Source organism: Sinocyclocheilus rhinocerous, unplaced genomic scaffold (assembly GCF_001515625.1).
Source record: "Sinocyclocheilus rhinocerous isolate Xijiao unplaced genomic scaffold, SAMN03320098_v1.1 scaffold397, whole genome shotgun sequence".
NCBI lineage: Eukaryota > Metazoa > Chordata > Actinopteri > Cypriniformes > Cyprinidae > Sinocyclocheilus > Sinocyclocheilus rhinocerous.
Window position 1 is genome coordinate 923,980 of NW_015663491.1, and position 23,935 is coordinate 947,914.

Genomic DNA, 23,935 nt, shown 5'->3' on the forward strand with positions numbered 1-23,935 from the left:
CAGGACACTGGAAGGGGCAGCATCCATGGCGCTTTGGTAGGGAATCCCAATCCGTCGGTCACGACGTGACTCGTAGTGAAAAGGGAACTGAAAGGGAACGTCTCGGTTACGTATGTAACCCTCGTTCCCTGAAGGAGGGAACGGAGACGTCACGTCCCGTCGCCACGGCTGCTGTACCACCGCTGAGCGGCCAGGTCACCGGCTCGGCTCCTCAGTGAAAACCTGGTATGCATTGCACCGGCTGCCTTTTTATGCTCACGCTGTGATCAGCGGCAGCTGGATGCAATAATTGCATGCCAATGTGCATTGGCTCGTTTAGTTTCTCTCGAAGCGAGATCCCAATTCATCGGTCACAACGTGACGTCTCTGTTCCCTCCTTCAGGGAATGAGGGTTATATACGTAACCGAGACGTTATGTCAAACATATTGTGCTCGAGTAATGAATTTTAAAATTTTACATCAGTAGTAAATGTTATTTGAATAAGTGGTTGCTTAATTTTCATTATTTCAACAGTTTTACTACTGTATATAAGACCACCAAATGACTATCTAGTTTGATTGCCATCTCAAATCCTCTTTAAAAGTCTTCTAAAACTCAAACTTTGCCCGAAGATAATCCCTAAAATGAGGCGCTAAATTAATCCTCTTTTAAAAACAGTCCGCTTGTTACAAGTGTGATCAAAAAGATGGCAGCGCTACAAGTGAGGAAAAGGCCTTAACCCTAAATACAGATCAGAGACTGAAGATTAAATTAGAATCTCTGCAGACTAAGTGTTGCTCAGATTCTCGCATGCTCCATGTCTATCTATCACATTTTTGCTTCTGCTGCAATGTGCACATTATGCATTGATAGAGCAATAAGACTGTGACACCAGGTATGACAGTAAATGCCACAGTCTATTAAGACAGGATTTCTTGAAGGGCAGGATGACACTCCACTCTCCATCTCCATGGAGTTACATATAGAGAGCAAGTTCCAGCACTTAACTCTCCAGTACTAACAAATCAATGTCTTTTATAATACACAGTCGAGATTTAAAAATATGCTTTCTCACAATTGTTAATAACAGTCTTACATAATCTTCATCAACAATGATTTCATAACTTGAATTATGAAATTACGTATTATGTTTGTACGTATTATGTATCAAATGAAAATTTACATGGCATATCACAGCCAGTGTGCTGTTATTGGCAACCATTCTGCTCGTATTAAAAATGCATCCTCCAGGGAAATAATTGTCGTCAAAGGCTGCCATTTTGGCTCCATCCATCTCGCCATCGGCATGCTTCATATGTTCCTCTCAGCTCTGATCAGAACTCATTAGAGCGGCATGTGTTCCTCTACTAGTGCCTGTGTAATTAAACCTCTACTCATGATTGACTGCACTCACTCTAATTCAATGTGATAAAATATTCCAACATTCATTTAATTTGTTCTGTACAGTGCAGCCATTGGTAACAACTCAAAATAATTATCAGTTTATCTGTCAGATAGATAGACAGACAGACCGATAGAGAGAGAGAGAGATCTTAACTATTTTCTTATTTCTTGTTTATTAAAATATATATATATATATATATTCATGTAATTATCTACTTAATGATTTATAGATCTATTCTTGTTTTGTCTATGTATTATATTTGTTCTTTGCTCATGCAATAGTCCATGCTTTGGCAATACTGTGCAAGTCATGTCAATAAAGCTCATTTGAATAGAATTGAGAGAGAGAGAGAGAGAGAGAGAGATGGATGGATGGACAAATAGGCAGACACACAGACAGATAGACAGACAGACAGACAGACAGACAGACAGACAGAGACAGCAAGATCACTTTTTTTTACTACATGTACAGAGTTTTTTCAAGACAATATCTTAACTATTTTCTTATTTCTGATTTATTAAAAAAGGTATTAATGTAATTATCTACTTACTGAATTATAGATCTATTCTTGTTTTGTCTATGTATTATATAATCATTATTTGTTCTTTGTTCATGCAATGATCAATGCTTTGGCAATACTGTGCAAGTCATACCAATAAAGCTTGCTTGAATTGAATTGAATTGAATTGACAGACAGACAGATAGATAGAAGTCTCTTCTATTAAAGAGCTTTTCCACATGGACCTTCTGCTGATGAGATCATGACAAGTAGTGGTTTTTCACTCAAATGAATACAAAGGCAACTACTGAAAGGCTCTTTACCGCTTTCATCTAACATAAAGTCATCCTGGTAACGGAACTTCTCCGAGCCACATGCAATGAAGATGTCCTCCTCTCCGAAGAAATCTTGAAGACACATGACCTGCGATTGGAAAGAGAGAACGTCATTAGCAGCATTAGATACATTAGAACATCTGAATGTCTCTTTGATCATTAGGTTTTCTATCCTGAAGCCATTATTAAAGAGCCCAAATTACAGATCCAGCCTCTCTTCTTCAAAAAACCAATGAAATGGTTTGATCGTGATCGCCACCCAGAAGGCTTTGAAGGCTTTACTGAGCCCATCTCTAATGTCTTTTTAAGATGAGTAACCACCAGGCGCATTACTGTTGATTGCCCCTAATCAAGAAGAAGTTAGATCTACCCACCAAGCATCATTTCCCATCAGCCCTGTGGCCATCTTTGGGGATGCTGCATTGAGAACCTTTTTACAGTTTGATAATTTCAAACAATGAATCAAGGGGACAACAAGCAAACAAATGCATGTATAATCAGCCTTGAGCACAGCACAAAACACACAGAGGACCTTTTCAGAGAACAACCAGGAAATTATTCCTGTTTTTGACCAAGTTTGATTTCTAGCCCCCTAAAGCACGAATGAAAAGAATGCATGATTTTTCATTAGCCAGACAGAGATTTTTTGTAATGAAGGGAGAGGGCACAGAAACTTGATTTTAGTTTATTGATTTGATTTTATTCATGGCGGTTGGAAACTGACATTGAGACTGCACTTTTGTTTGTTATGGCATTCCAGTTATTATAAAATTATTTAAATGGAAATAAATGATAACTTGATTTTTGCCTTTTCTGAAGACAATGTGATTGGTGCAAGCCACAATGCTAAGTTGTGGGTAGCTGCCAGTTGCTAAGGTGTTCTCAGTGGTTAAAGCATGTTTCTACGCAGTTGGCCAAGTCGTTTTTTAACTAAGGTGCTCTAAATGGTTTAAGCACATTGTGTTCTAGGTCTTTAAACACATCAAAGTGTTTGAGCATGTTGTAAAAATTATGCTGATGCGAAGGAGTTCTGAATAGTTTAAACATGCTGCTAGGCAGTTTTTAATGTGTCGTGAGTGCTTTAGCACATCGCTAGGCAGTTGCTAAGGTGTTCTGAATGGGTTAAGCACATCACTGTAGCTAGTCACTAAAAGCATTCCAAACATTTTTCGCACACTGCTAGACAGTTGCTAAAGTGTTCTGATTGCTTTACCACATCACTAGGCAGTTGCTAAGGTGTTTGGCATGGCTTAAGCATATTTCTAGGCAGTTGCTAAGGTGTTCTGAATTAAGCACATAACTTGGAAATTGCTACAGCATTCTCAACATTTTTAGCACACTGCTAAGCAAGTCCTTAGGTATTCTGGGTTTTAACACATCACTAGACAGTTGTTAAAGGTGTTCAGAGTGTTTTAGTAGATCGGTAGGCAGTTGCTAAGGTGTTCGAAATGGTTTAAGCATGTTGCTAGGCAGTTTCTAAGGTGTTCTGAATGGTTTTAGCATGTTGTTCGGAAGTTACTGTGTTGTGAGTTGTGAGTGAATGGTTTTAGCATGTTGTTAGGAAGTTGCTGTGTTGTGATTGAATGGTTTTAGCATGTTGTTAGGAGGTTGCTGTGTTGTGATTGAATGGTTTTAGCATGTTGTTAGGAAGTTGCTGTGTTGTGAGTGAATGGTTTAAGCATGTTGCTAGGCAGTTGCTAAAGGGTTTTGCATTTTTAGAACATTTCTAGGCAGTTGCTAAGGTCTTCTAAATACTTTCGCCCATTGCTAGGCAGTTGCTAAGGTGTTTTGGAGGTTACTAGGGCATTGCTAGGTGGTTGTAGGGATGTTCTGGCTGTTTGAACGTCAACAAAGCCCACATACAATATACACTGGTCCCTAGATATGGCTCAGATCCCACTTTCAAAGTCTATAGGAAGTTTTCACAAATTGTAAGTCTGATTTCTTACAATGGTAATAGCAACAATTTATGGTATTTTCAGGCACAAACAATATTAGCTAACTGGCATGGCACAGTCTGCAACATGTTGTGTACTAACGAGAAAAAGAAGAAGAGGAGGATAAAAGGGTCTGTTTTGAGAGCTAGTTGCGTCGAAAACAACAGGAGCTCCGGCCTTAAGGATGGGAATATTTCTGATGTTTCTCATCAAGCGGCGATTTAAAAACATCAGAAAAAAACAGTTCTACATAAGGGCAAGGCACAGAAAAGACCACTGGGATGAAGGTGATGCACGAAAAGAGGCGAGAGTAGGGATGGGCGATACCACTTATTTTGTTTTCGATACGATACCGATATTTTTCAATGCAGTATCGTCGATATCGATACCGATTCGATACTTCTGAACTAAACTTTTAAATTATGAAATTTATTAAATTATTAAATTACTAAGAGTTATTATTTTTTTGTTAAATAAACAAAATCACTGGTAAATAAAAAACACCTTAGTATCGATATTTTTTGTTTGAGTATCGATACTTTCGATACTCGCATCAGTATCGATATATCGATACTTCGGATCGATACGCCCATCCCTAGGCGAGAGAGAATCAGAAAGCAGCAACGCGTCAAACTCAGACTGACGGAGATAGCTGTCTCCCAGAGCAAGAAAAAAAAAGTAGCTTTGATGTCGCGAAGAAATGTAAAAACAAGTTTGGTTATGCAAGACTGTGATCAGAAGTTCTCTGTCTTTCTTAGTGGAACAGACAAAGTTATCAAGCTGGCACAATAAACTGCAGAGCTGTTCAAAGATTAAGTGCTTAAAACATGGATTATTTCTAAACACTGGCTTTGATGGAGATGAGACCGATGCATGGCGAAGAGCTGCATAATTACATAAAGTTAAACGTTCAGAGAAACATTCAGCAGTCATTCAACACATTAAATCTGTTTAGTTACATTTTCCATTTAGGATACAAACAGTTCCTCATTCAGAAATTTAAAGTAAAAAGGAAATTGTACCTTCTTCTCTTTTCCCTGAAAGAACAGTGTAAACAATAAATTAGTAGTTTTAAAGGCCTAGATGGGCACAAACGCCACAGAGGTGACTAGATAGTATGTTCCCGTTTTGCGATGCTACAATTGCGCCATCTAGAGGAAAATCGGGCAGTGCATGATAGATTTGTATATTCTCTTGTCATGATATATGGTCCATTTGTAGATTAATTAAATCATTAAATGTTTATTATTCACTACGAATTTGTAAGTGTTCGATTCATATCCATATCAGTTTCCTTCCACTGCCATATTAGACCATATTAATAGAATATTTACCTAAATGATAGAGGGCAATGGATTATGAAACCACTAGGTGCCGCTGTTTACATGCACTAAGCCAAAACATAAGGAAAACAAGAATGGCAATGAACTGGCAATGTTTTTACATGAAAATCTAATCGAAATGCCTTGATTGAACTTATGGCAGCAATAAATAACACATACTTTCCATCAGTCTTTCTGTCTCTGTTACAAAAAAATATATAATATTAATTATAATGTTCTATCACTATTTTTTAAAAATCAATAATAATATTATGACTATAAAATTATAATAATTTAACATAAATTAAACACAAAAAAATTATATGGCACAAAATAAATATTTAAGATGTAAGTGCAAGTCCAGGTCATTAAGCAACTAAGCAAATTATAATCATGTGAAGTTAAGATGTTCTTTGGAACAAAAGCTCAAAATGCTGATCTAATATAATTTGCAACAAATTAGAAAAATGCAATTGCAGACTTTTAGACCCCAGCGTATAAATCAAACTGAATTTTGTGTTTTGCAATACTTCATGCTGCTTCTTTTCAAATGTGAGCACACAAATAAATGCATTTTGGCATGCAAATATTTTGAAGCCTGGAGGACTAAAAGGTCTCTTGATACAAATGAACTGTCTCATTGTATTATGTTAAACAAATGAAATCTCTCTTCAAGGCAGTGTTTTGCTGCAGTACAGATGCTCCATCTTGTTCTCACCTACGGCTCTGCTAATTCAGCAAATAAAAAGGAAAAAAACTGTGATCTGCTATTTTTATCACTCTCAGGAAAGTTTATAGAGGAACAGAACTCTGTACAAAATGTTTGAGGATGTGAACAGAAAGTGAGGCCAGTGGGGTTATATATAGCTGCACAGGTACACTATGCCGTCATCCAAAAAAAAAAAAGAGGACAACATGAAGGACAAAAAATATTTTCCTTAGCCCTGAACAAGGGTATTGTGAAATCAACATTTCCATTTCATATTATATTATTTTTGTATGAGCATCTCATGGTCTGAGCAGATGCGTTAACATCTCTGTGACAAAAACACTCTTATGGGCATAATAACCCAGAACAAATGCAGAGAGCCTCTTAACAGGGTTAACATTGTGCACCTCTGTTCTCAGGGAGGATGAGAACAGCATTTGTCCTGTTCAGGAGGAGAGTGTTGCGTAAACAACAAGTTAGGTTTCTGACAGCTGGTGTGAACCAGAGGAACTGATAGCAAACTCTGCATCCCTGTCTCTTTCTTTGTCTTTGTTCTCAGACTCTATAGTGACCCAGTTCACCCAGACTGACTGGTGACTAAAAGAGAGACATACTGAATTATTACTTCTATACTCATACAAAAAAAAAAAATACAATGTATACATATTTGTACATATTTGCAATTTATTTTACTTTTATTTACAACACCATCCACAAATCTTGATAATCTCTACATTTGAAATATAAACATTACTGCATTGACTATTGTCAAAAATTTGGAAAGGCTTTATTGTTTTATACAATGCCTAAATGGGCATTTCTAAAACGTGAAATCATTTTATATGCCATCCCAGTTGCATTTGGATCAAAAATATTTTCTTTAAAATAATGTGCACTGATTAGTCCACAACAGTGTTGTTATTGTTAACTAAATCTAAAACTATGAAGCTGAAATTAAATAAAATATAAATATTAAATGAAAACTTAAATATTAAATGAAAAAATGTTGCTCTGGCAACTAAATGAAATGAAATAAGTTTAAACTGAAGTCCTAAAATTTCTAAAACTAAGACTGGACTAAAAATAAAAAGCTATATAGAAATCTGAAAATTAACAAAATGATTAAAAATTAAAATGAGAACTGAAAATATATGTAAAATGCATTAGATAATAGCTAATTCAAAATACTAATACATACTATAATAGTATATAAACAATACTAAAAAAACAACATTGGTCAAGAATAAGAACAGGAACATGTATCAACAAATAGCAATTTTTAGGTTGTGATGACCTTGAACACTATTTATTAATCACCTGAACAGTAAAATATTTTTTTGATTTTCAAACTAAAATGCGTATATGTTTGTGAGAGACTGAAATATGTAAATGCTTGTGAGAGCAGCAGCAAACAGTCATTGGTTGGACAAACAGAAAGCCCCGCCCCAAGCTCATGCCATTGGTTGAGCCAGTGTTGCTGTGTCAGGCTGATCAAACAAACAGAGACGGGGTTTTTACTTATCAGGGAACCTACAAATAGAAATACTGACAGTTAGATCTGCATATTAAACCAGGAAAAGTAGAAAGTATTAAACATGCAAAAATTTAAATGCTGCAGCATTTGACAGACAGTCAGAGTGAGTGGCGCTGTCCTTGGTGCTGAGAGTCTAGCACTGCAACAAGACACATTTCTCCCATTGCCAATGAGAATATTACTCCCACAAGATGTTTACACCATGTGTTCACTGACAAGAGACAAGCTATGTTTGCAGTTCTCTCTAATGTGAAGAGACATAACAAGTGCCTCAAAAAGTACAGCCTTAGACAAAAAACCAAAACAAAGGCTAAAGGGCCTCCTTCCTTTCCCAAAGCATTCATTCACGGTCAAAGTGCAAGTCTTGAGTAACCAGGCTGATGCTTAATCCAGTTAGTATCAGGTGATGGGACCCAGAATAGCTGTCCCTGTCAAGAGGGCAGAGATGAATGCTTTGGTGAGGTCATAACTCATGACCAGCATCATTGCCGGCTCATGCTTTCACACTCATCCTCGGCCCACCGACCTGCACATGCATGCCTGGTGAGTTAAACAGCAGGGAGTCTGTAGGGGTAGAAATGTAGAACTTCACACCACGAGCTCACATACAGCCATCCTACACCCATATGTGAGTGTTCATGTGGGTGTATGTGTGTGTAAATGTGCGTAGAGGGAGTGAGGGAAGAAAATAAGGCCCCACAAAATGAGGCGGTATGACAGCATTATGATCGTGGGAGGCTCATGTCTCATCAAAACTGGTCCTTAAACAGAAGCAGCCCATCAGACAACAGATTGAATTATAGCCCACCTCCGCCTCCTGAGTGTTCCTCAAGCCTCCGCACAAAGTGTTCAAAATAACTGCTGTCTTTAGCTTGTTTTGCATTGGGTTGAGATGAAACACAAGATGAAATCTGACGCCCTGACATTTCATAATGTCAAATTTGAATCTGCTGACATAGTGGGGTACGGTAAAGTTTGAACAATGTCTTTTAGGTTCAGGAATTTCTTTCTTCTGAGGAACACAAAATATGTTATAGGCAGGAAGCTGCACTTTTTCCACTTAATGAAAATATTTAGTGGCCTTTAATACACAAAAAAGGACAAAATAGCATCATAAAAGCACCATTAAACTTGTCTGTATAACTTGTGAACTATTTTCCAAGACTGCTGAATTCATATGACAGATTTCATAACAATAACAACAAAATAATATGACACTTTAAGATGCACTGTTTGAGTTTTGACAACACACACTACCGTTAAAATGTTTGGGGTCAGTAAGGGTTGTTTTTTAAAAAAAAAAAAAATTGTTAGTTTTTTTCAGCAGGAATGCATTAAATTACAAATTACATTAATTACAATATTACAATATGTTACAATTCTATTTCAAATAAATACTGCTTTTTTTTTTAGCTTTCCATTCATCAAAGAATCCTACAAAAAAGTGTAGTTTGTGTAATTTTCAGTCTGGTTCTCATACAAAGCAATGGTGTGATTTAAGAAGCTGCACAGACATCTTTTGCGGTACTTTTATGATGCTGTTTTTGAAAAAAGAGCAGCCTAAACATTTTACTTCATATCACAGTGAAGAAAAAAAATCATGTATCTTTGGAATGACAAGAAAATAATGACAGAATTTTCATTTGTGCATGCACTGTCCCTTTAAGAGCACCAGGAGTCAAGGGAACTGAGCCCTAATAATGTCACTGTCTGCTATAATGTGGAGCTTCTTCAGATGAATTAGCTGCCATCTTGATCTCCTAAATCAGGCCTGCTAAATGCCGTGCAGACTACAAGAGCGGTTACATAAGATCTCAATTACATAAGACATATTCTATGCCAGAAGTGGGTGGAGATTAAGAATCATTTTATTATTACAGAACTGCAGCGAGCGATAAAAATCACGTCCCTCGAGAAAAGACTGCAGGAAAAGATGTAGCTTCAGACGATCAGACTGTTCTCTCCATTTCGCTCACTCTCTCTTTGATGATAGTCTCACCAGACACTGCTCTCATTAGAACTGTCAGTGTGGACGTTATTGTTACAGCACACATTAAAAGATAAGGGTATGATGATGATGATGATGAATTAATTATGAGAGTTTCTCAGAGAGATCATTTTCAAAGTCATCTAAGAACATTCAATGCAGCAGCACTTACGCAATATGCAACACTTAAAGAAAATGAGAAGAGAAATAAAGATAAAAAGATAAAGCAAAACTAAAACTAAAACAGACAAACTGAAAAACAAAAAAATAAAACAAAACAGTAATCTAGAGCAGTGTTATGTTTACAAGTAAAGTAGGGGTGCTTGAGTTAACGAGACAGATATAAATGCCCCTTATTTTCTTGGCTTTCATTGTGTGTGGTTTTGGCAGCAGACACACATTAAAATGATTTGCATGGAAAACTCATTTGCTGTGCACACACACACATAGTGCTTTTATGCCCAAACACAAGCTGTCGACACAAAAGTTCACATACAACTACACACTCCTTCATACACACACACCTGGTAGGAGTGACTCAGCAAAAGCAGCAGACTAACTAAAATCTGATCTCCAGATACCTGCTGTCTGACACGCTACAGCATACTCAGAATAAATGAGGATGGGTGAGCTAAAATACAAAGCAAAGGAACAACTGCACTTTTCAAGGGGAATTCAATGCTGTTTATTTGTAAGTGCTGTCTGTCTTGTTATAGTGCCCGGTTCATTAAATGAATTATGCAAATCAGGCAACGCAAACATGTTCATGCAATCTATGTTGAAAGCAATCTGCTTGACACAATTCTCAATCTTGTGAGTTCTGAGTGCAAGGTTACCAGACAATGCAGCAGACTACCACTGGCATACTCAACGGAACGTTTTTTTTTTGCATTCCACTACTTTGGTTTTCCATTTCTATGTAAACATGGGCTAGACAGACGTGTTTGATAATTTTGCTCATGTTTTTGCAGCATTCTGTGCATGGTATGGCATTTTAATACTCAGCACCCTAAGGGGCCATTCACATAGAGCATGTTTAAGAACTAAGATGCAGAGCACTTGAATTATTGAAATTAAAAAAGCAAGGTATAGAGATGTGTTTCTTAAAGGGGTCCTATTATGCTCTTTTACAAAGTCTTGATTTTGAACTTGAGTCATTTTTAGAACAGGGTGTCATGTACAAGATGCCACAAATTATTATAGCACACGTTAAACGATATGGGTAGGATAATGATGATGAATTAATTATGGGTGTTTCTCAAAGAGAACATTTTCAAAATAATCTAAGAATATTTAATGCAGCAACACTTATGCAATGTGCAATGCTCAAAGAAAAAGAAAAGAGAATGCAAAAACGCATTCTGTGTGAACAGCCCCTTTTGACTGACCAGACCCTTAAAACATACAGTCAAGGCATCTGAATCAGCTCTTTTAAATGTTAAAAGACTGCATGGCTTGTCTGGATAAATGCACATTTATAATCTGTCATTTGATCATTATTTGATGAATTACTACATGATCAATACAAAATATGCACAAACTTTTCTTTTAAAAGGAATTCTGTTCACGCCTGTTTTTCTTTGTTGTTAATTTAGGCTTATTCACAAAACTCAACGCTGTTCTGCCACAATCTATAATGAGGCTAATTTACATAGAAAAGAAGGCTGCTGACAATTACTTCATTTTTGGAGCTACTGCCACACATTTAGCACCACATAGGCCTACTAAAGTGGGGTAATGTTTCTCTTAATTTTTTTACTAAATGCAAACTAAATGAAAACAAAACAATCATCTAGAGCAAAAAAGTAATCTAGAGTAAAACTAATACAAAACAAAAAAGTAATCTAGAATAAAACAAAGAAACAAAAAACAAAACCGTCATCTAGAGTAAAACAAAACAAAAACAAAGTCATCCAGAGTAAAACTAAAACAAAACAGTCATCTAAAGTAAAACAAAAGAAACAAAAATCAAAACAAAACTCATCTGGAGTAAAACAAAACAAAAACAAAGTCATCCAGAGTAAAACTAAAGCAAAACAGTCATCTAAAGTAAAACAAAAGAAACAAAAATCTAAACAAAACTCATCTAGAGTAAAACAAAAGAAACAAAAAGCAAAACTAATTTAGAGTAAAACTACAAAGCAAAACAGTAATAAACAAAACAAGAAAGCAAAACAGTCATCTAGAGTAAAACAAAACAAAAACAAAGTCATCCAGAGTAAAACTAAAGCAAAACAGTCATCTAAAGTAAAACAAAAGAAACAAAAATCTAAACAAAACTCATCTAGAGTAAAACAAAAGAAACAAAAAGCAAAACTAATTTAGAGTAAAACTACAAAGCAAAACAGTAATAAACAAAACAAGAAAGCAAAACAGTCATCTAGAGTAAAACAAAACAGTCATCTAGAGTAAAACAAAACAGTCATCTAGGGTAAAACAAAACAGTCCCCTAGAGTAAAGCAAAACAGTCATCTAGAGTAAAACAAAACAGTCATCTAGGGTAAAACAAAACAGTCCCCTAGAGTAAAGCAAAACAGTCATCTAGAGTAAAACAAAACAGTCATCTAGGGTAAAACAAAACAGTCCCCTAGAGTAAAGCAAAACAGTCATCTAGAGTAAAACAAAACAGTCATCTAGAGTAAAACAACAAAAAACCAAAAACTCATCTAGAGTAAAACTACAACAAAGCAAAACAGTCATCTACAGTAAAACAAAACAGTCACCTAGAGTAAAGCAAAACAAAATAAAAAACAAAAGTCACAGAGTACAAAACAAAATAAAAAAAAGTCATCTACAGTAAAACAGTCATCTAGAGTAAAACAAAAATGTATCTAGAATAAAAAAGCTTTTCTAGAGTAAAACCAAACAAAACAATCATCTAAAACAAAACAAATCAGTCATCTACAGTCTACAGTAAAACTAAAACAAAACAAAATAGTCATCTAGAGTAAAACTAAAACAAAATAGTTATTTAGAGTAAAGCAAAACAAAACAAAACAAAACAAAAAATCATGTATGGTAGTGTTATATTTACATGTGGGGTGCTTAAATAAACAAGACAGATATAAACACCCCTAATTTAATACAGCACAGCGTTACTGCAGCACTTTATCACCATGTACAAAAGTGGCTCCTTATTTTTCACTAAATATATGAGAACATTACTGAAACCCAAATTAAACTTCAAACTTAGATTGAGTTGCTAATCCAGATTTGTATTTTAATATGGATTTAACTCACCAGGAAACAAAGAAATTCTGCTGACTTCAATATCTGGGGAGAGCGTGACCATATGCCAAAGGCAGAATATCTGGCCATTTTATTGGACAGGAGGGGAACGAGAGGTGAGGAGAGCTCAAGAGGGGGTAAATGGCCCTCCAGACAATGGAAGGCTGTTAGAGACTGAAAGACATGGCTAATTAAGCAGGGTGTGTGTATGCAATGGGGCGGAAAATCAGTTATGTCCATACGGCAAACTCCAAGACGAGCAAACACATGAGTGATTGCCGATTACACGCCTGCTATGTCTCTGTCTCGGCCCGAAGCATATGCCAGAGGTCATTAAGAATCAGTTGCAGTATGCAGGACACGTCTGTCTGGTTATTTATGTGTGTGTGTGTGTGTGTCTGTGTGTTAACTATTAGAAAGCTGTGTCTTTGTGTAGCTTTATGTCTTGTGAGCAAGTGTGTGTCTGTATGTGTAAATATAGGCTTAACAGATAAGAACAAGAGAGCCATGTCCGCGGCCTAAACCACTTATCGTACGTCTACCTCTCTCTCAGACTAAACTCCCCACACACTCCGACACACACTACTGCCCACGGTGACGCCACAAAGGCTCAGGCTGTTACTAAGCAACTGGATCACATCGTCATAGAAACTGTTGAAAGGGGGGGGGGTTGATCAGTTTCTTTGGAAGGAGAGATCATGAGGGAGCAACAAGCATGGATAAAATTAGCTCATGTCCAAAGTCCTGTCATTTGTGAGGAAAGACAACCACAACTGTGATACTCTACATATGTGTCAGAATGTCAGAGACAGACAGAAAGCTCCAAGCCAGGGACATTTGGAGGGTCTGTGCATGGTTGCAGACAACGTTAAATGGGTTTTAAGACAGTTCTGACACGTTTAATTATGAATTTCAGCTGCATGGCCTCTTTGCTCCCATCTGTCAGCAGTGTCCTCCAGCATCACAAGCAAAAATATTAGCCTGCACTCAGCATTACCGGACATTTCTGGAGATCACACGGGGACTGGATCCAGGTCAGTGCCCATCTGAGGGGAACTGAATCAGATGTGGCACAGAAAACTTTTCTAACTCTGAAATATCTATATGCGAAGCACCTGAATCAATCAATAAAACTAGTGGTGCTTTTCCATGCAAAACTTGCCACTTTGATACTAGGGTGCACTGGATAGTTGGTAGGGTGTTGATTTGTGGGTCTGAGGAGTCACTATGTGGTTGGTTAAACATCAAGTCAAAAGAGCTGACCCCCAAGTCTCTTTGTGTTTCTGATAAGGGAGTTTAAATCTGGCTTGCAAAATTACCAACTTATTGTATCTATAAAAAATGACAAAAGGCCAAAAATAAACATTTATGCTACATTCACTAGTTTTAACATTACAATTGTGAGGTAGTTTAAAAGGATAGTTAACCCCAAAATGAAAATTCTCTTATTAAATACTCAGCCTCATGTACTTCCAAACCCATATGACCTTCGTTCATCTTCAACACAAATTAAGATATTTTTGATGAAATCTGAGAGCTTTCTGACCTTGCATAGACAGTGTTACGTATCCGGTCCATGAACTTCCGTCTGCTAGCCATCAGAGGTCACCCTTTCCATTTTCATTGACTCTCGCACTACACACTGTTGCTTATCACCCCGGACTACATATCCCATCATTCATTGCACTGATTGCACACAGCACTGATTGCACACAGCTGTTTCATATCACTCACTCACTATTTAACACTCCATCTCACTCCTTCTAACTGCCGAGTATTGTATGCGCTTATCGCCAGCAGTGATAGCTGCTCTACAGAGCTCTCGTTAGCTTCCTAGCCTAGCCTAGCCTAGTCTTGCCTTGCCTTGTCTGTTTTTCGGTTTCTGATCTTTGCCTGTTTCCTTGGATTTATCCCTTTAGTCTTGCCCTTTTGATTCTGTTCGCCGTTCGTTGACCTTCGCTAGCCCTAGGACTATTCTTGTGTCTTGCCCGCCATATACCTGTTTGCCATTGTTCGACCCTGCCTGTTATGACCACATCTCTTAAATAAAAGCTTGCAGATGGATCCACACGTCTCACGTCTCGTCAGCCCCGTTACAGACAGCAACGCAACTCAAACGTTCTAAGCCCAGAAACATACAGTAGTAAGGATATCGTTATAATAGTCCATGTGGCATCAATGGTTCAACTGTAATTTTACGAAGCTACGAGAATAATTTTTGTGCACAAAGAAAACAAAAATAACTACTTTATTCAACAATTCTTTTCCTCCATGTTACTGTCCACCACCATTCATGAGTACCACGATGCACCTACATCATGTAGTGTATGCATGCAGTCTCTGGTAGATTATCACAAACCCCTACTTTTCACACAAAAATTTTGAATAAAGTAAGCAGAATGGCCTGGTAACTCAGCATCAGTACCCCATCTATACAGAGCTGTAGTATGATTTGTTCTTTTCTAGTACAGCATCACAATGTTTGTTTGTTTTTTTTCATCATAAAACCTTACACAATCCATACTTCACATCCTACAGTAACACTCCAGAAAAACCCTCACAATATGTAGGAAGATGGAATAAGGCCTTGATCTACTGTCTCTGACCTCATTATACAGGTTATCAGAAAGGTGCCATGAGACTCACGCAAAGACCCAAAAACCCAGATCTCTCTTGTGATCATGAGCTTTTTGATTCATTCACATTTCATTTCCACATAGAGACGGTGGCTACATGCCTCTCACGTGCATGCTAGCAACTTACGTCTATTTTTAAAATCACGTCAGGTGCTACAGACATCAGAGCAAGAGGCAGATGTTGGTTCTGTTACAATGATTCAATCGCTGAAGACATCAACGCCTGTTGTCGGCTTTGCAAGAACCATATGTGTAGGAGAGTGAAATACACCATTATTTGCACCAAAAACAACTGTTTAAGTTGCATCAGACATTTGATCTGATATAAATTCAGCCACGCATGGACAGTAGGAACACACATCTCTACCAAGCCATATGAAACTCAAGTAACTGGCAGGATCTGTAGCTTGAAGAAACGCATACATTTGCACTTGGCACAATCACGTTCATACTCTCTTGTGAGTAATCAGATTGAAATCCATCTCCTTATAATTAGCTTTTTCACTAGCAGACAAACAGGCTGAATTTCACTCTGCTTTCCCTGAAATTTGCCATACAATGTGTGATACGCCATTAACATTTTCTGTTTGGAGCACATTTTACATTAGACTCCACCAAGGCAGGTGATAAACTGTAATTTTATTCACTGACTGAAAGCAGAAATCCTTATTTTTCTTTCATAAGGCACAGACAGGTTCATTTACATACATTAACGCAGCAGAAATATGCTAAAACTATTTGGTCTATTGAATAATATCCTGGCTCAGCTCTCTTACTGAACTCTCTCTCAGCAGATGAAATTTAATTTACATGGATTTTCTTAAGGTTTTTCTTTTTTTTGTTTTGCAAACTTTGCTAAACCAACACGAGCCTAGTGAAAAATGGCTGCAATGACATAATAATACCAAAAAGACAATCATGTTATGTAAAAGATAATGAACTACCTCATGACTCAACAACACAGAACTTAACTAACTATTGCTTTTGAAATTCCATTAATCACCTACACAGTCAGATTTTCTTTTGTAATACATCAAATAAGCACAGCAACAATAATATTGGCATAAGTTGCTTCCACACCTGGATCCTGCATTCAAATTGGACAATAAACAGGAAGATATACTTTTAATGCTTTGATAATTGTGCACCTGAACTTCTCCACCTCCCATTTCATTTCAGTAATGCGTTCATCTTTTTTTCCTCTAACCCAGAAAGACTCTTTTATTATCTCCTTTTATTTTCTCTCTCTGTCTCTCTTTCCTGGTTTCTGTTGCTTTTGTTCATAATTCTATCAGGACAAAATCATGTGCTGTAACTGTGCAGGCCGGGCTTGTTCATTAGACAGCTCCCTCAGGCCCAATCGATCCCTGTTCTAAAATTAGCGCTACCCATAATGCTCTTACTTTATCTGGATGGTGACCAGGGCTTTGATGCCGTGCTGTGTAGCCTCTGATATCAGACCCACACAGTGGGAGGAAGGAATATCAAAATACATAATTGTTGCTCAATACAGCTACTCTAAAAAGGCAGTCTTATGCATGACTGCACACGATATGAAGTGCTCCGGTTTTCCACATTCAAGGTGATTTAGAGGGCTTTTCAAATAGAAAAGACCAAGTCTGAAGATCTGAGACACTGGCGGAGCCACCAGCACAGAGATCAATGGAGAGAAGTCTGTGCACAGATTAATTAGAGTTTAATGAATTTCAGCCAAATGGCATCTGCTTATTTGCACATTTTACCTGGCTGAGAAGACACATTGAAAGATGAGTATGTACAGTGACATTCAAAAGTCCACATTAAAAATTCTGGGTTTCAAAACAGGGTTATTATAGTTAACTAAAACTAAATCCATTAAAAAAAAAATTTTTTTTGGTTAAATGAAATAAAATCCCCAAAAACGTTAACTTATTTTATTTCACCTACTGTAGTTGACAAGGCAGCATTTCTCATTTGCATTTAGTTCATCTTTATGTATTAAAATAACTAAAAAAAAATTAAAAAAAAACTGCACATGCACATATTTAATAATAATAATAATGACAAATTACTGAAACTTACAATAAATTAAACTGGAAACAGAAAAAGAAAAACTAATTCAAAATATTAATTAAAAAGTATCATCGTATCTCAATGAAATATTAAAATAGCCCTGATTCAGAATTAAACCTGGAAATAAACATAACCTTTTAAGAAAAAATGATGTAAAATTATTTCAAAATATTTAAGATTATACACTAGTTTTAGGTTACTAAGCAAATTTGCAACATTAGTCATGTGACAAAAGGTCAAATTTCCTTCCTGAAGCACATGATGCTCTTTGGATCAGAAGTTCATACAGCTTTACCACTGCCTTTTTTATTGCCTTTTCACTTTTTTACTGGACGCACCAAATTAAAATATAAAATGAATGTAAATAAATATGCATTTTTTTAAATTTTCACTAAACTTTTTATCCTAATAATATAATATGTTATGAAAACAGTACATTAAAATAGAAAAAAAAGCACTTTCACAAGTGATCTTTTGAACTGCACTTCATCTTACAATGTGAATGATCAAATATTTATTAACGACGTCAAAGCACATCATGCACGCATGCGCCCTTCTGTCATTCTGCATGTGTGGGGTGGCACAGCTGTTTCAGAGCGACACAAAAAGGTGGGAGGAATTTAAATGAGAGCAGAAGCCCACGTTATTTCTGAGCCACCAGTTCTCTCATGTTGAGTGTGCGTGGGCAAAGACACAGATTCCCATTCATAAACTAGACTAGATCTGCCATAAATCTTGCTGCATGTTAGGGGGAGATTTCTGCTGTAGCATTTGAAATAATGAGACTTCATTATTTATAATTCAAGGCTTGTGGATGAATTCATTTCAGAGGTTAAAAAACAAAAGCCACATTGTTTGGATGTTGAGCCCCTTACTTCTAGGATATTTCTTGTGGGTTTTACAAGAGAAGAACTATTTGAAACACTTTTAGCTTTATGCAGTGTTTGAGTCAAATGATAACAATAACATACGAGGAATTCTGCTGTTGATAAATGAAGCATTTCTAACATTTCTATTTCATAACCACTCAATTATCCGGGACTCCCAATGTGCAATCTCAAAATGCTTTCAGGTTTTCCGTGCCAGTTCAAAGGGTGAACTTACATAACAAAAGCTATTATGAAATTCATTAGTTGTCTGAGGTAAAATCACATGAATGAATCAACTTTACATAAAGTTCCATCATGATTCAACACAAAACAGATTCTCCTTTCAGACTCTGAAATGGCAGCAGGGAATTGACTAAATTATGGCAACAGTATCAAGATTTCCATTCATAAACTGGCAGTCTTACCTGTTTTCCCTCAAGAGTGTAGATCCTCTTGACAATGCCAGAATCGAGCTTTATAGCATCTGTAATGTCAGTGAGAACTTGCTCAAAGGAGTGAGCCGTCTTCTTGTTAAGCAGGATGCGAACTGCCTTCCGCGGCTTCACCCCACTGCGGATGACGGTGACCAGTTTGGGTCTGATGAAGTCTTTGCTCTCTTTGGACTGCGGTCCTGATTTCAAGCTGGCTAGAGACGTGGGGCATTTGCTGGAGCCCAAGGCCCTCACATTCACAGACCAGTTAGGGTTGACATTGTTGGAGTAGTCAAGTTTTTTAAAGGCTTCGGTGGAGCCACACACGTAACTCTCACCTAAAATTACGGAGAGAACATAGTGACATAATACAATGTGTGAGATTTTACACATTTTCTATGAAAAGAATGAGTGCATTTTAGGGTAAAAGACCCGAGGCAGTGACTGGTGATTTTCACTGTCGATTGAGCTGTCATCTCTGTTAAAATGAATTGATTTAAGGTAAAGCCATGCAGACTTAAATGCTCATCATTGAGTGCCCTAATTCTGTATCCTTATCGTCACTTCTACTGCTCTAATTTTGAAAAGAGAATCCAAAAGCATCCAAGACACCATTTTTAGAGCATCTCAAAACAATATGCTATTAAAATTAAATCATAATCAATAGACTAAAAAGCCGTTCAAACAGAATACATTGTTGCATTAAACAACAACAACAACAAAGCGCAAAACAAAGGGCAGCGAAATAGAAAAGTAATTTTCTATGCACTTACATGGCAATATGAAACTATTTTACATTTAGAATTTGTATTAAGGTGACCAGACGTGCCACTTCCTGGGGACACGTTCTGCCCAGGATTTCTGTATTGCCTAAAATAACCAGGGCTGCGTTCAGCCCCGACAAAAACGGTGCAAAACGTTTTTTAAACGGAAACGGTGGTGCGTTGAACACCCTGTTCTGATGACGCAAGACGTTTGAGCTTGAACTTGCCCCAGGTGTTGGTTGTTTGCGCTGCACCGATCGATCATTTTATGACATCAAAGTACCGCGAGAGCGATTCGAAAGCATAAGGAGCCATCTGCTGTTCTCTATAGCTCTCACGGTACTTTGACGTCATACAACGATCGATCGGCGCAGCGCAAACAGGATATTTTAGGCACTTTAGAAATTCTGGGCAGAACGTGTGCCAAGGAAGTGGTCACCTTAATTTGTATGAATTTATACAAAATTCACGCAAATTCATTTGTGCGCTATTGTACAATCTGCTTACTCGTGTTTTCTCATGAGATCGTGTCGTGATGCATTTATTATTTTAATAAATAAATTTTAAAAAATTAAAAAGCAATGCGGGGAAACAAAAATATGTTCTATGTGAACTGGCACTTATAAAGCCCACAAACTAGACTAGATTTTAGCCCCGATTTTCGCTGTAGCCCGAAGCCAGAGACAAGACGGCGTAGCAGAATCGGAAGGTCCATACCTAACCCCGCCCCTAAACCCCACAATTTTGAGTGTCTCCGCCTACTTGAGACATAAGCTCCGCCCACTCTAAGGTCTCCGGGCTGCAGCGACATGCTTGGAGGCATTTTTTTTTTTTTTTTTTGGAGACAAAAAAAAAAAAGAATCGGAATCAAATCAGTGCGTGATCATTTGAGTGACGATCCTTTATTTTAAATGATAAAAGACGCATTCAATAATGCCTGAGAGATAGGCCTATATAGCAGTAGCAGGTTGAATATCTTGGTCTGTCTACGATCCAACTCATGTAGCGTGAATGTGTTTGACTGACATCAGACAACTGTGTAGTGAGAAAAACAACAATCCGACGTGTAGTGGTTTGGGCGGCATTAGACAACTTCTTACCTTCCACCAGCTGATCTATACTGGTGATTTTTTTGGAACCATCCATTGTATAGATGATTCGCACCCCTTGGGGCAGGTTGACGTTGTCAGAGAGGGTTCGGGTCAGGTCGGCCAGCAAAGCGTCAAAGGTTCTTATGCGGTCCGATGAGATGGCGTACACTATGCCGTTGAAATACTTGTCACCATTGCGGTAAAAGCGCACTTTCTTCGCCTTCTTCTCCTGGCTCAGAGCTTTGAGGGTGCGCGTCCGGTACAGGCTGCAGTGGGCGCTGTGAGTGGGGCTGAGCAGCCCGTTCGCCCGGCCTGCGCTTCGGCTGTTGCGTTGCACTTTGTCCCTCTCGTCAAAGTGTTCCTCCATGTCGTCCAGTCAAATTAGGTCTAAAGCGTAAAAATTAAGTGTGGAAAAGAGAAGTTACCAAACTAACCGTGTAGGTTTAATCCTTCAACCCTTTGACATGGGTGTCAATTAATGTCTGGTCTGAAAAGAACCTTTTAATGACAGCTTACGTTAGTTAGAGCTAATAAAATACCGCGTCTGTCATCCTGTTGTTGACTGTCACTTTGACATGGCAAACACTAACGTTTGACATTTGAAAACGTGCTCAAAAGTCTGTTATTTTTTAGTAGCCTATAGCCTACACTAATACGTTGACTAATGGTTATTTGTGTTTCAGGATCAGTGTCCGATAAGGATGTTAAAAATCTCTGGCCGAGTTCAAAACGTGCCAAGTTCTTAGAATGAGATGTTGCTTTCATACATGTTTGAAAAATATTTATATAATTTTTACAGCTATTTCAGGTTAAAAACTCTCAAAGTGGGTTAACTGTCAAGTAAAAAGTAGGCTACATGTTTTGTTTTTTTTTAAGTTTTAAAACATATTTCAAGGTTTTATTTTTAATTTGAAACAAATTCATTTTTAGTAATAGCCTACCTAGAAGGTTTTTTCGACCTGAACGCAAGCCCTTTCATAAATAGCTCAAAATACATATGAATAAAATATTTTTAAAACATGTAGGCTACAGACACACAAAAAAGTGACACTGATATTTATATAGGCCTATTAAAAGAAATGATAAAAGATTGTCGAATTACATTTTCACCAGTTTGACATAGTCGCGCAAACATAGGAAAATTACTTTAATCCTTGATCAAGTCATTTTTGTTTCAGTTTAATTTCTTAATGTAGCCTAAATAACTTAGATCCGGACAAAAATTAACGTCACGTCGCTGACCATTTAAGTGACATAACTGATACGCTGAGCTATTAAAATGAATTAGAATGAGCAAAACAACATTCAAAGGCAGGTCAAAATATTTGCGAGTTTTCGGTTAGCTTTATTTCTACTTACAGAAAAGAAACATACCTTTCTACTTGCCTAAGGGAGAAGATTTAGGGAATATTCAAGGTTTCTTCGTAATGGTCACGATTCAGATGTTGAGTTGTGCAGATAGGAATCGTGATGTGAGGCCGGCACCTCCTTTGTTGTCCCGCAGAGGAGGCTGGCTGGCTGGTCGGTCGGCAGCTGCTGTTCTCTCTCTCTCTCTCCTCCGTGTCTTGCAGTGATTTACATTGAGATTCACTTTCTACATCGTCTTAACCTTAACCTTCATAGTAGCATGCAATGAAAATCCCAGATAGCAAGGTGACACTGATACAGTGTAGAGACATTGATACAATTATGCTATCCTGTGCCTTATGTCCTGCTCCCTGATTACTGCTTTGTCAGGTCAGTATCCATATTCCTTAATCAGTTATTAAATATGATGAGATTCAGATTTCAGAGAACCCAAAGGAAAAGAGGCAGCAGTCTGATGTGAGCCAGGTTTTAAACTATTGGACCACTAAGTAGTCTGGCATCAGGCGCCTGAAAGTAATTATCTTAAAGGTTGTAGTTATGTCCTTTTTGTGTCCTTTTTGTCCCACTTTTATTTTTTTAAGACTGATCTTTTTGTCATTGATTGTGTAAAACTGTTTAGAAACAAATAAAGTGACTCAACTGCTGGAAATGTGTCATTTTTATTTTAAAAGGTTTTCCCCAAACTTTGAAATGGTCAGGAGTTTGTTGATGTGCCATTGAAGTGTAGCTGAACACAGGCCATAATGTTAACTTGGTACATCAGATGGCAAAATTATTTTATGTTGACATTTCAAAAGTATTTTAGGTTTAGAATGAACATCAAATTTTAATCACATTAAAACTATTTTTTTGTTAATTTCTATATTGGCTCAACAACAGTAATGTAGAATCAATATCATAGTGTAACATTGATTCAATTACATGTTACAGTTTTTCTCATTTGCTAAGACACGCTTAATGAGACTGGGATCCACTTGATCTTCATCATCACATTCTTAGCAAAGCAGAAGTCTTCTCTTGCAAATGGCTTAAAGGGGTCATATGATGCGATTTCAATTTTTCCTTTCTCTTTGGAGTGTTACAAGCTCTTGGTGCATAAAGAAGATCTGTAAAGTTGCAAAAACTGAAGTCTCAAATCCAAAGAGATATTCTTTATAAAAGTTAAGAGTCAACCACGCCTACCTAAAACAAAAGGAAAACATCTATTCACAGCTGATAGAAAGTACTTGCATAATTATGAATTTCTAATGCACCGGTGTGAAACTCATTTGCAGATCAGTCCTCATCCCTCTATAAAAGATTCCACCTCTGTCCTGCTATTTGCAAGTATGGATCAAAGAGACCAAAGGCATGGAAGGAGAGTAAGAGACCATGGCAGAGGACCAGAGAAAGAGGAGTTTGCATACATGGTGGAGGAGCTGCATTACTGTAAAAGGAGAAAATACAGCTCAAGTTTCAAATGAAATTCAGGCAACAATGAATTTCATTAGAGAGGCTGGACAAAGGGTCCAACCCATTCTAAGTCAGAGCACTGTGGCATCTATTGCCAGGCTTTTTTCAAAATGACAACAGGTAAGTCACAATGTTACTGTATACCACTGTGTATTTCAGCTTTACTGTATTGCCCTTTTGGCAGAACAAACTTTGTCTACAGTAATGCAGATGTTTCATCAGTCCCATTTTTGTGTTTGTCATAATGTCAATTTTGATATGCTTTGTTTGGATTTGTTATTGTAATGCAATGTTATACCATACAGTTACATGCAACTGGAATAATTTGCTCTATGA

The 23,935-nt window shown here is 37.3% G+C and overlaps 1 protein-coding gene across 2 annotated transcripts in view; it reads right to left on the bottom strand.

The window, feature by feature from the left end:
* Positions 1-22,356, bottom strand: part of LOC107728871 (serine/threonine-protein kinase DCLK1-like) — a 53,981-nt gene extending 31,625 nt beyond the window's left edge. For both annotated transcript variants that reach the window (XM_016539169.1, XM_016539170.1), the window contains exons 1-4: positions 22,154-22,356; positions 20,789-21,166; positions 18,919-19,262; positions 2,208-2,307 (exon numbers count right to left, since the gene is read on the bottom strand). In XM_016539169.1, the coding sequence (XP_016394655.1) occupies positions 2,208-2,307; positions 18,919-19,262; positions 20,789-21,146 (802 nt within the window). In that variant the 5' untranslated portion in view covers positions 21,147-21,166; positions 22,154-22,356. The remainder of the gene's footprint in view (positions 1-2,207; positions 2,308-18,918; positions 19,263-20,788; positions 21,167-22,153) is intronic.
* Between the last annotated feature and the right edge of the window lie 1,579 nt (positions 22,357-23,935).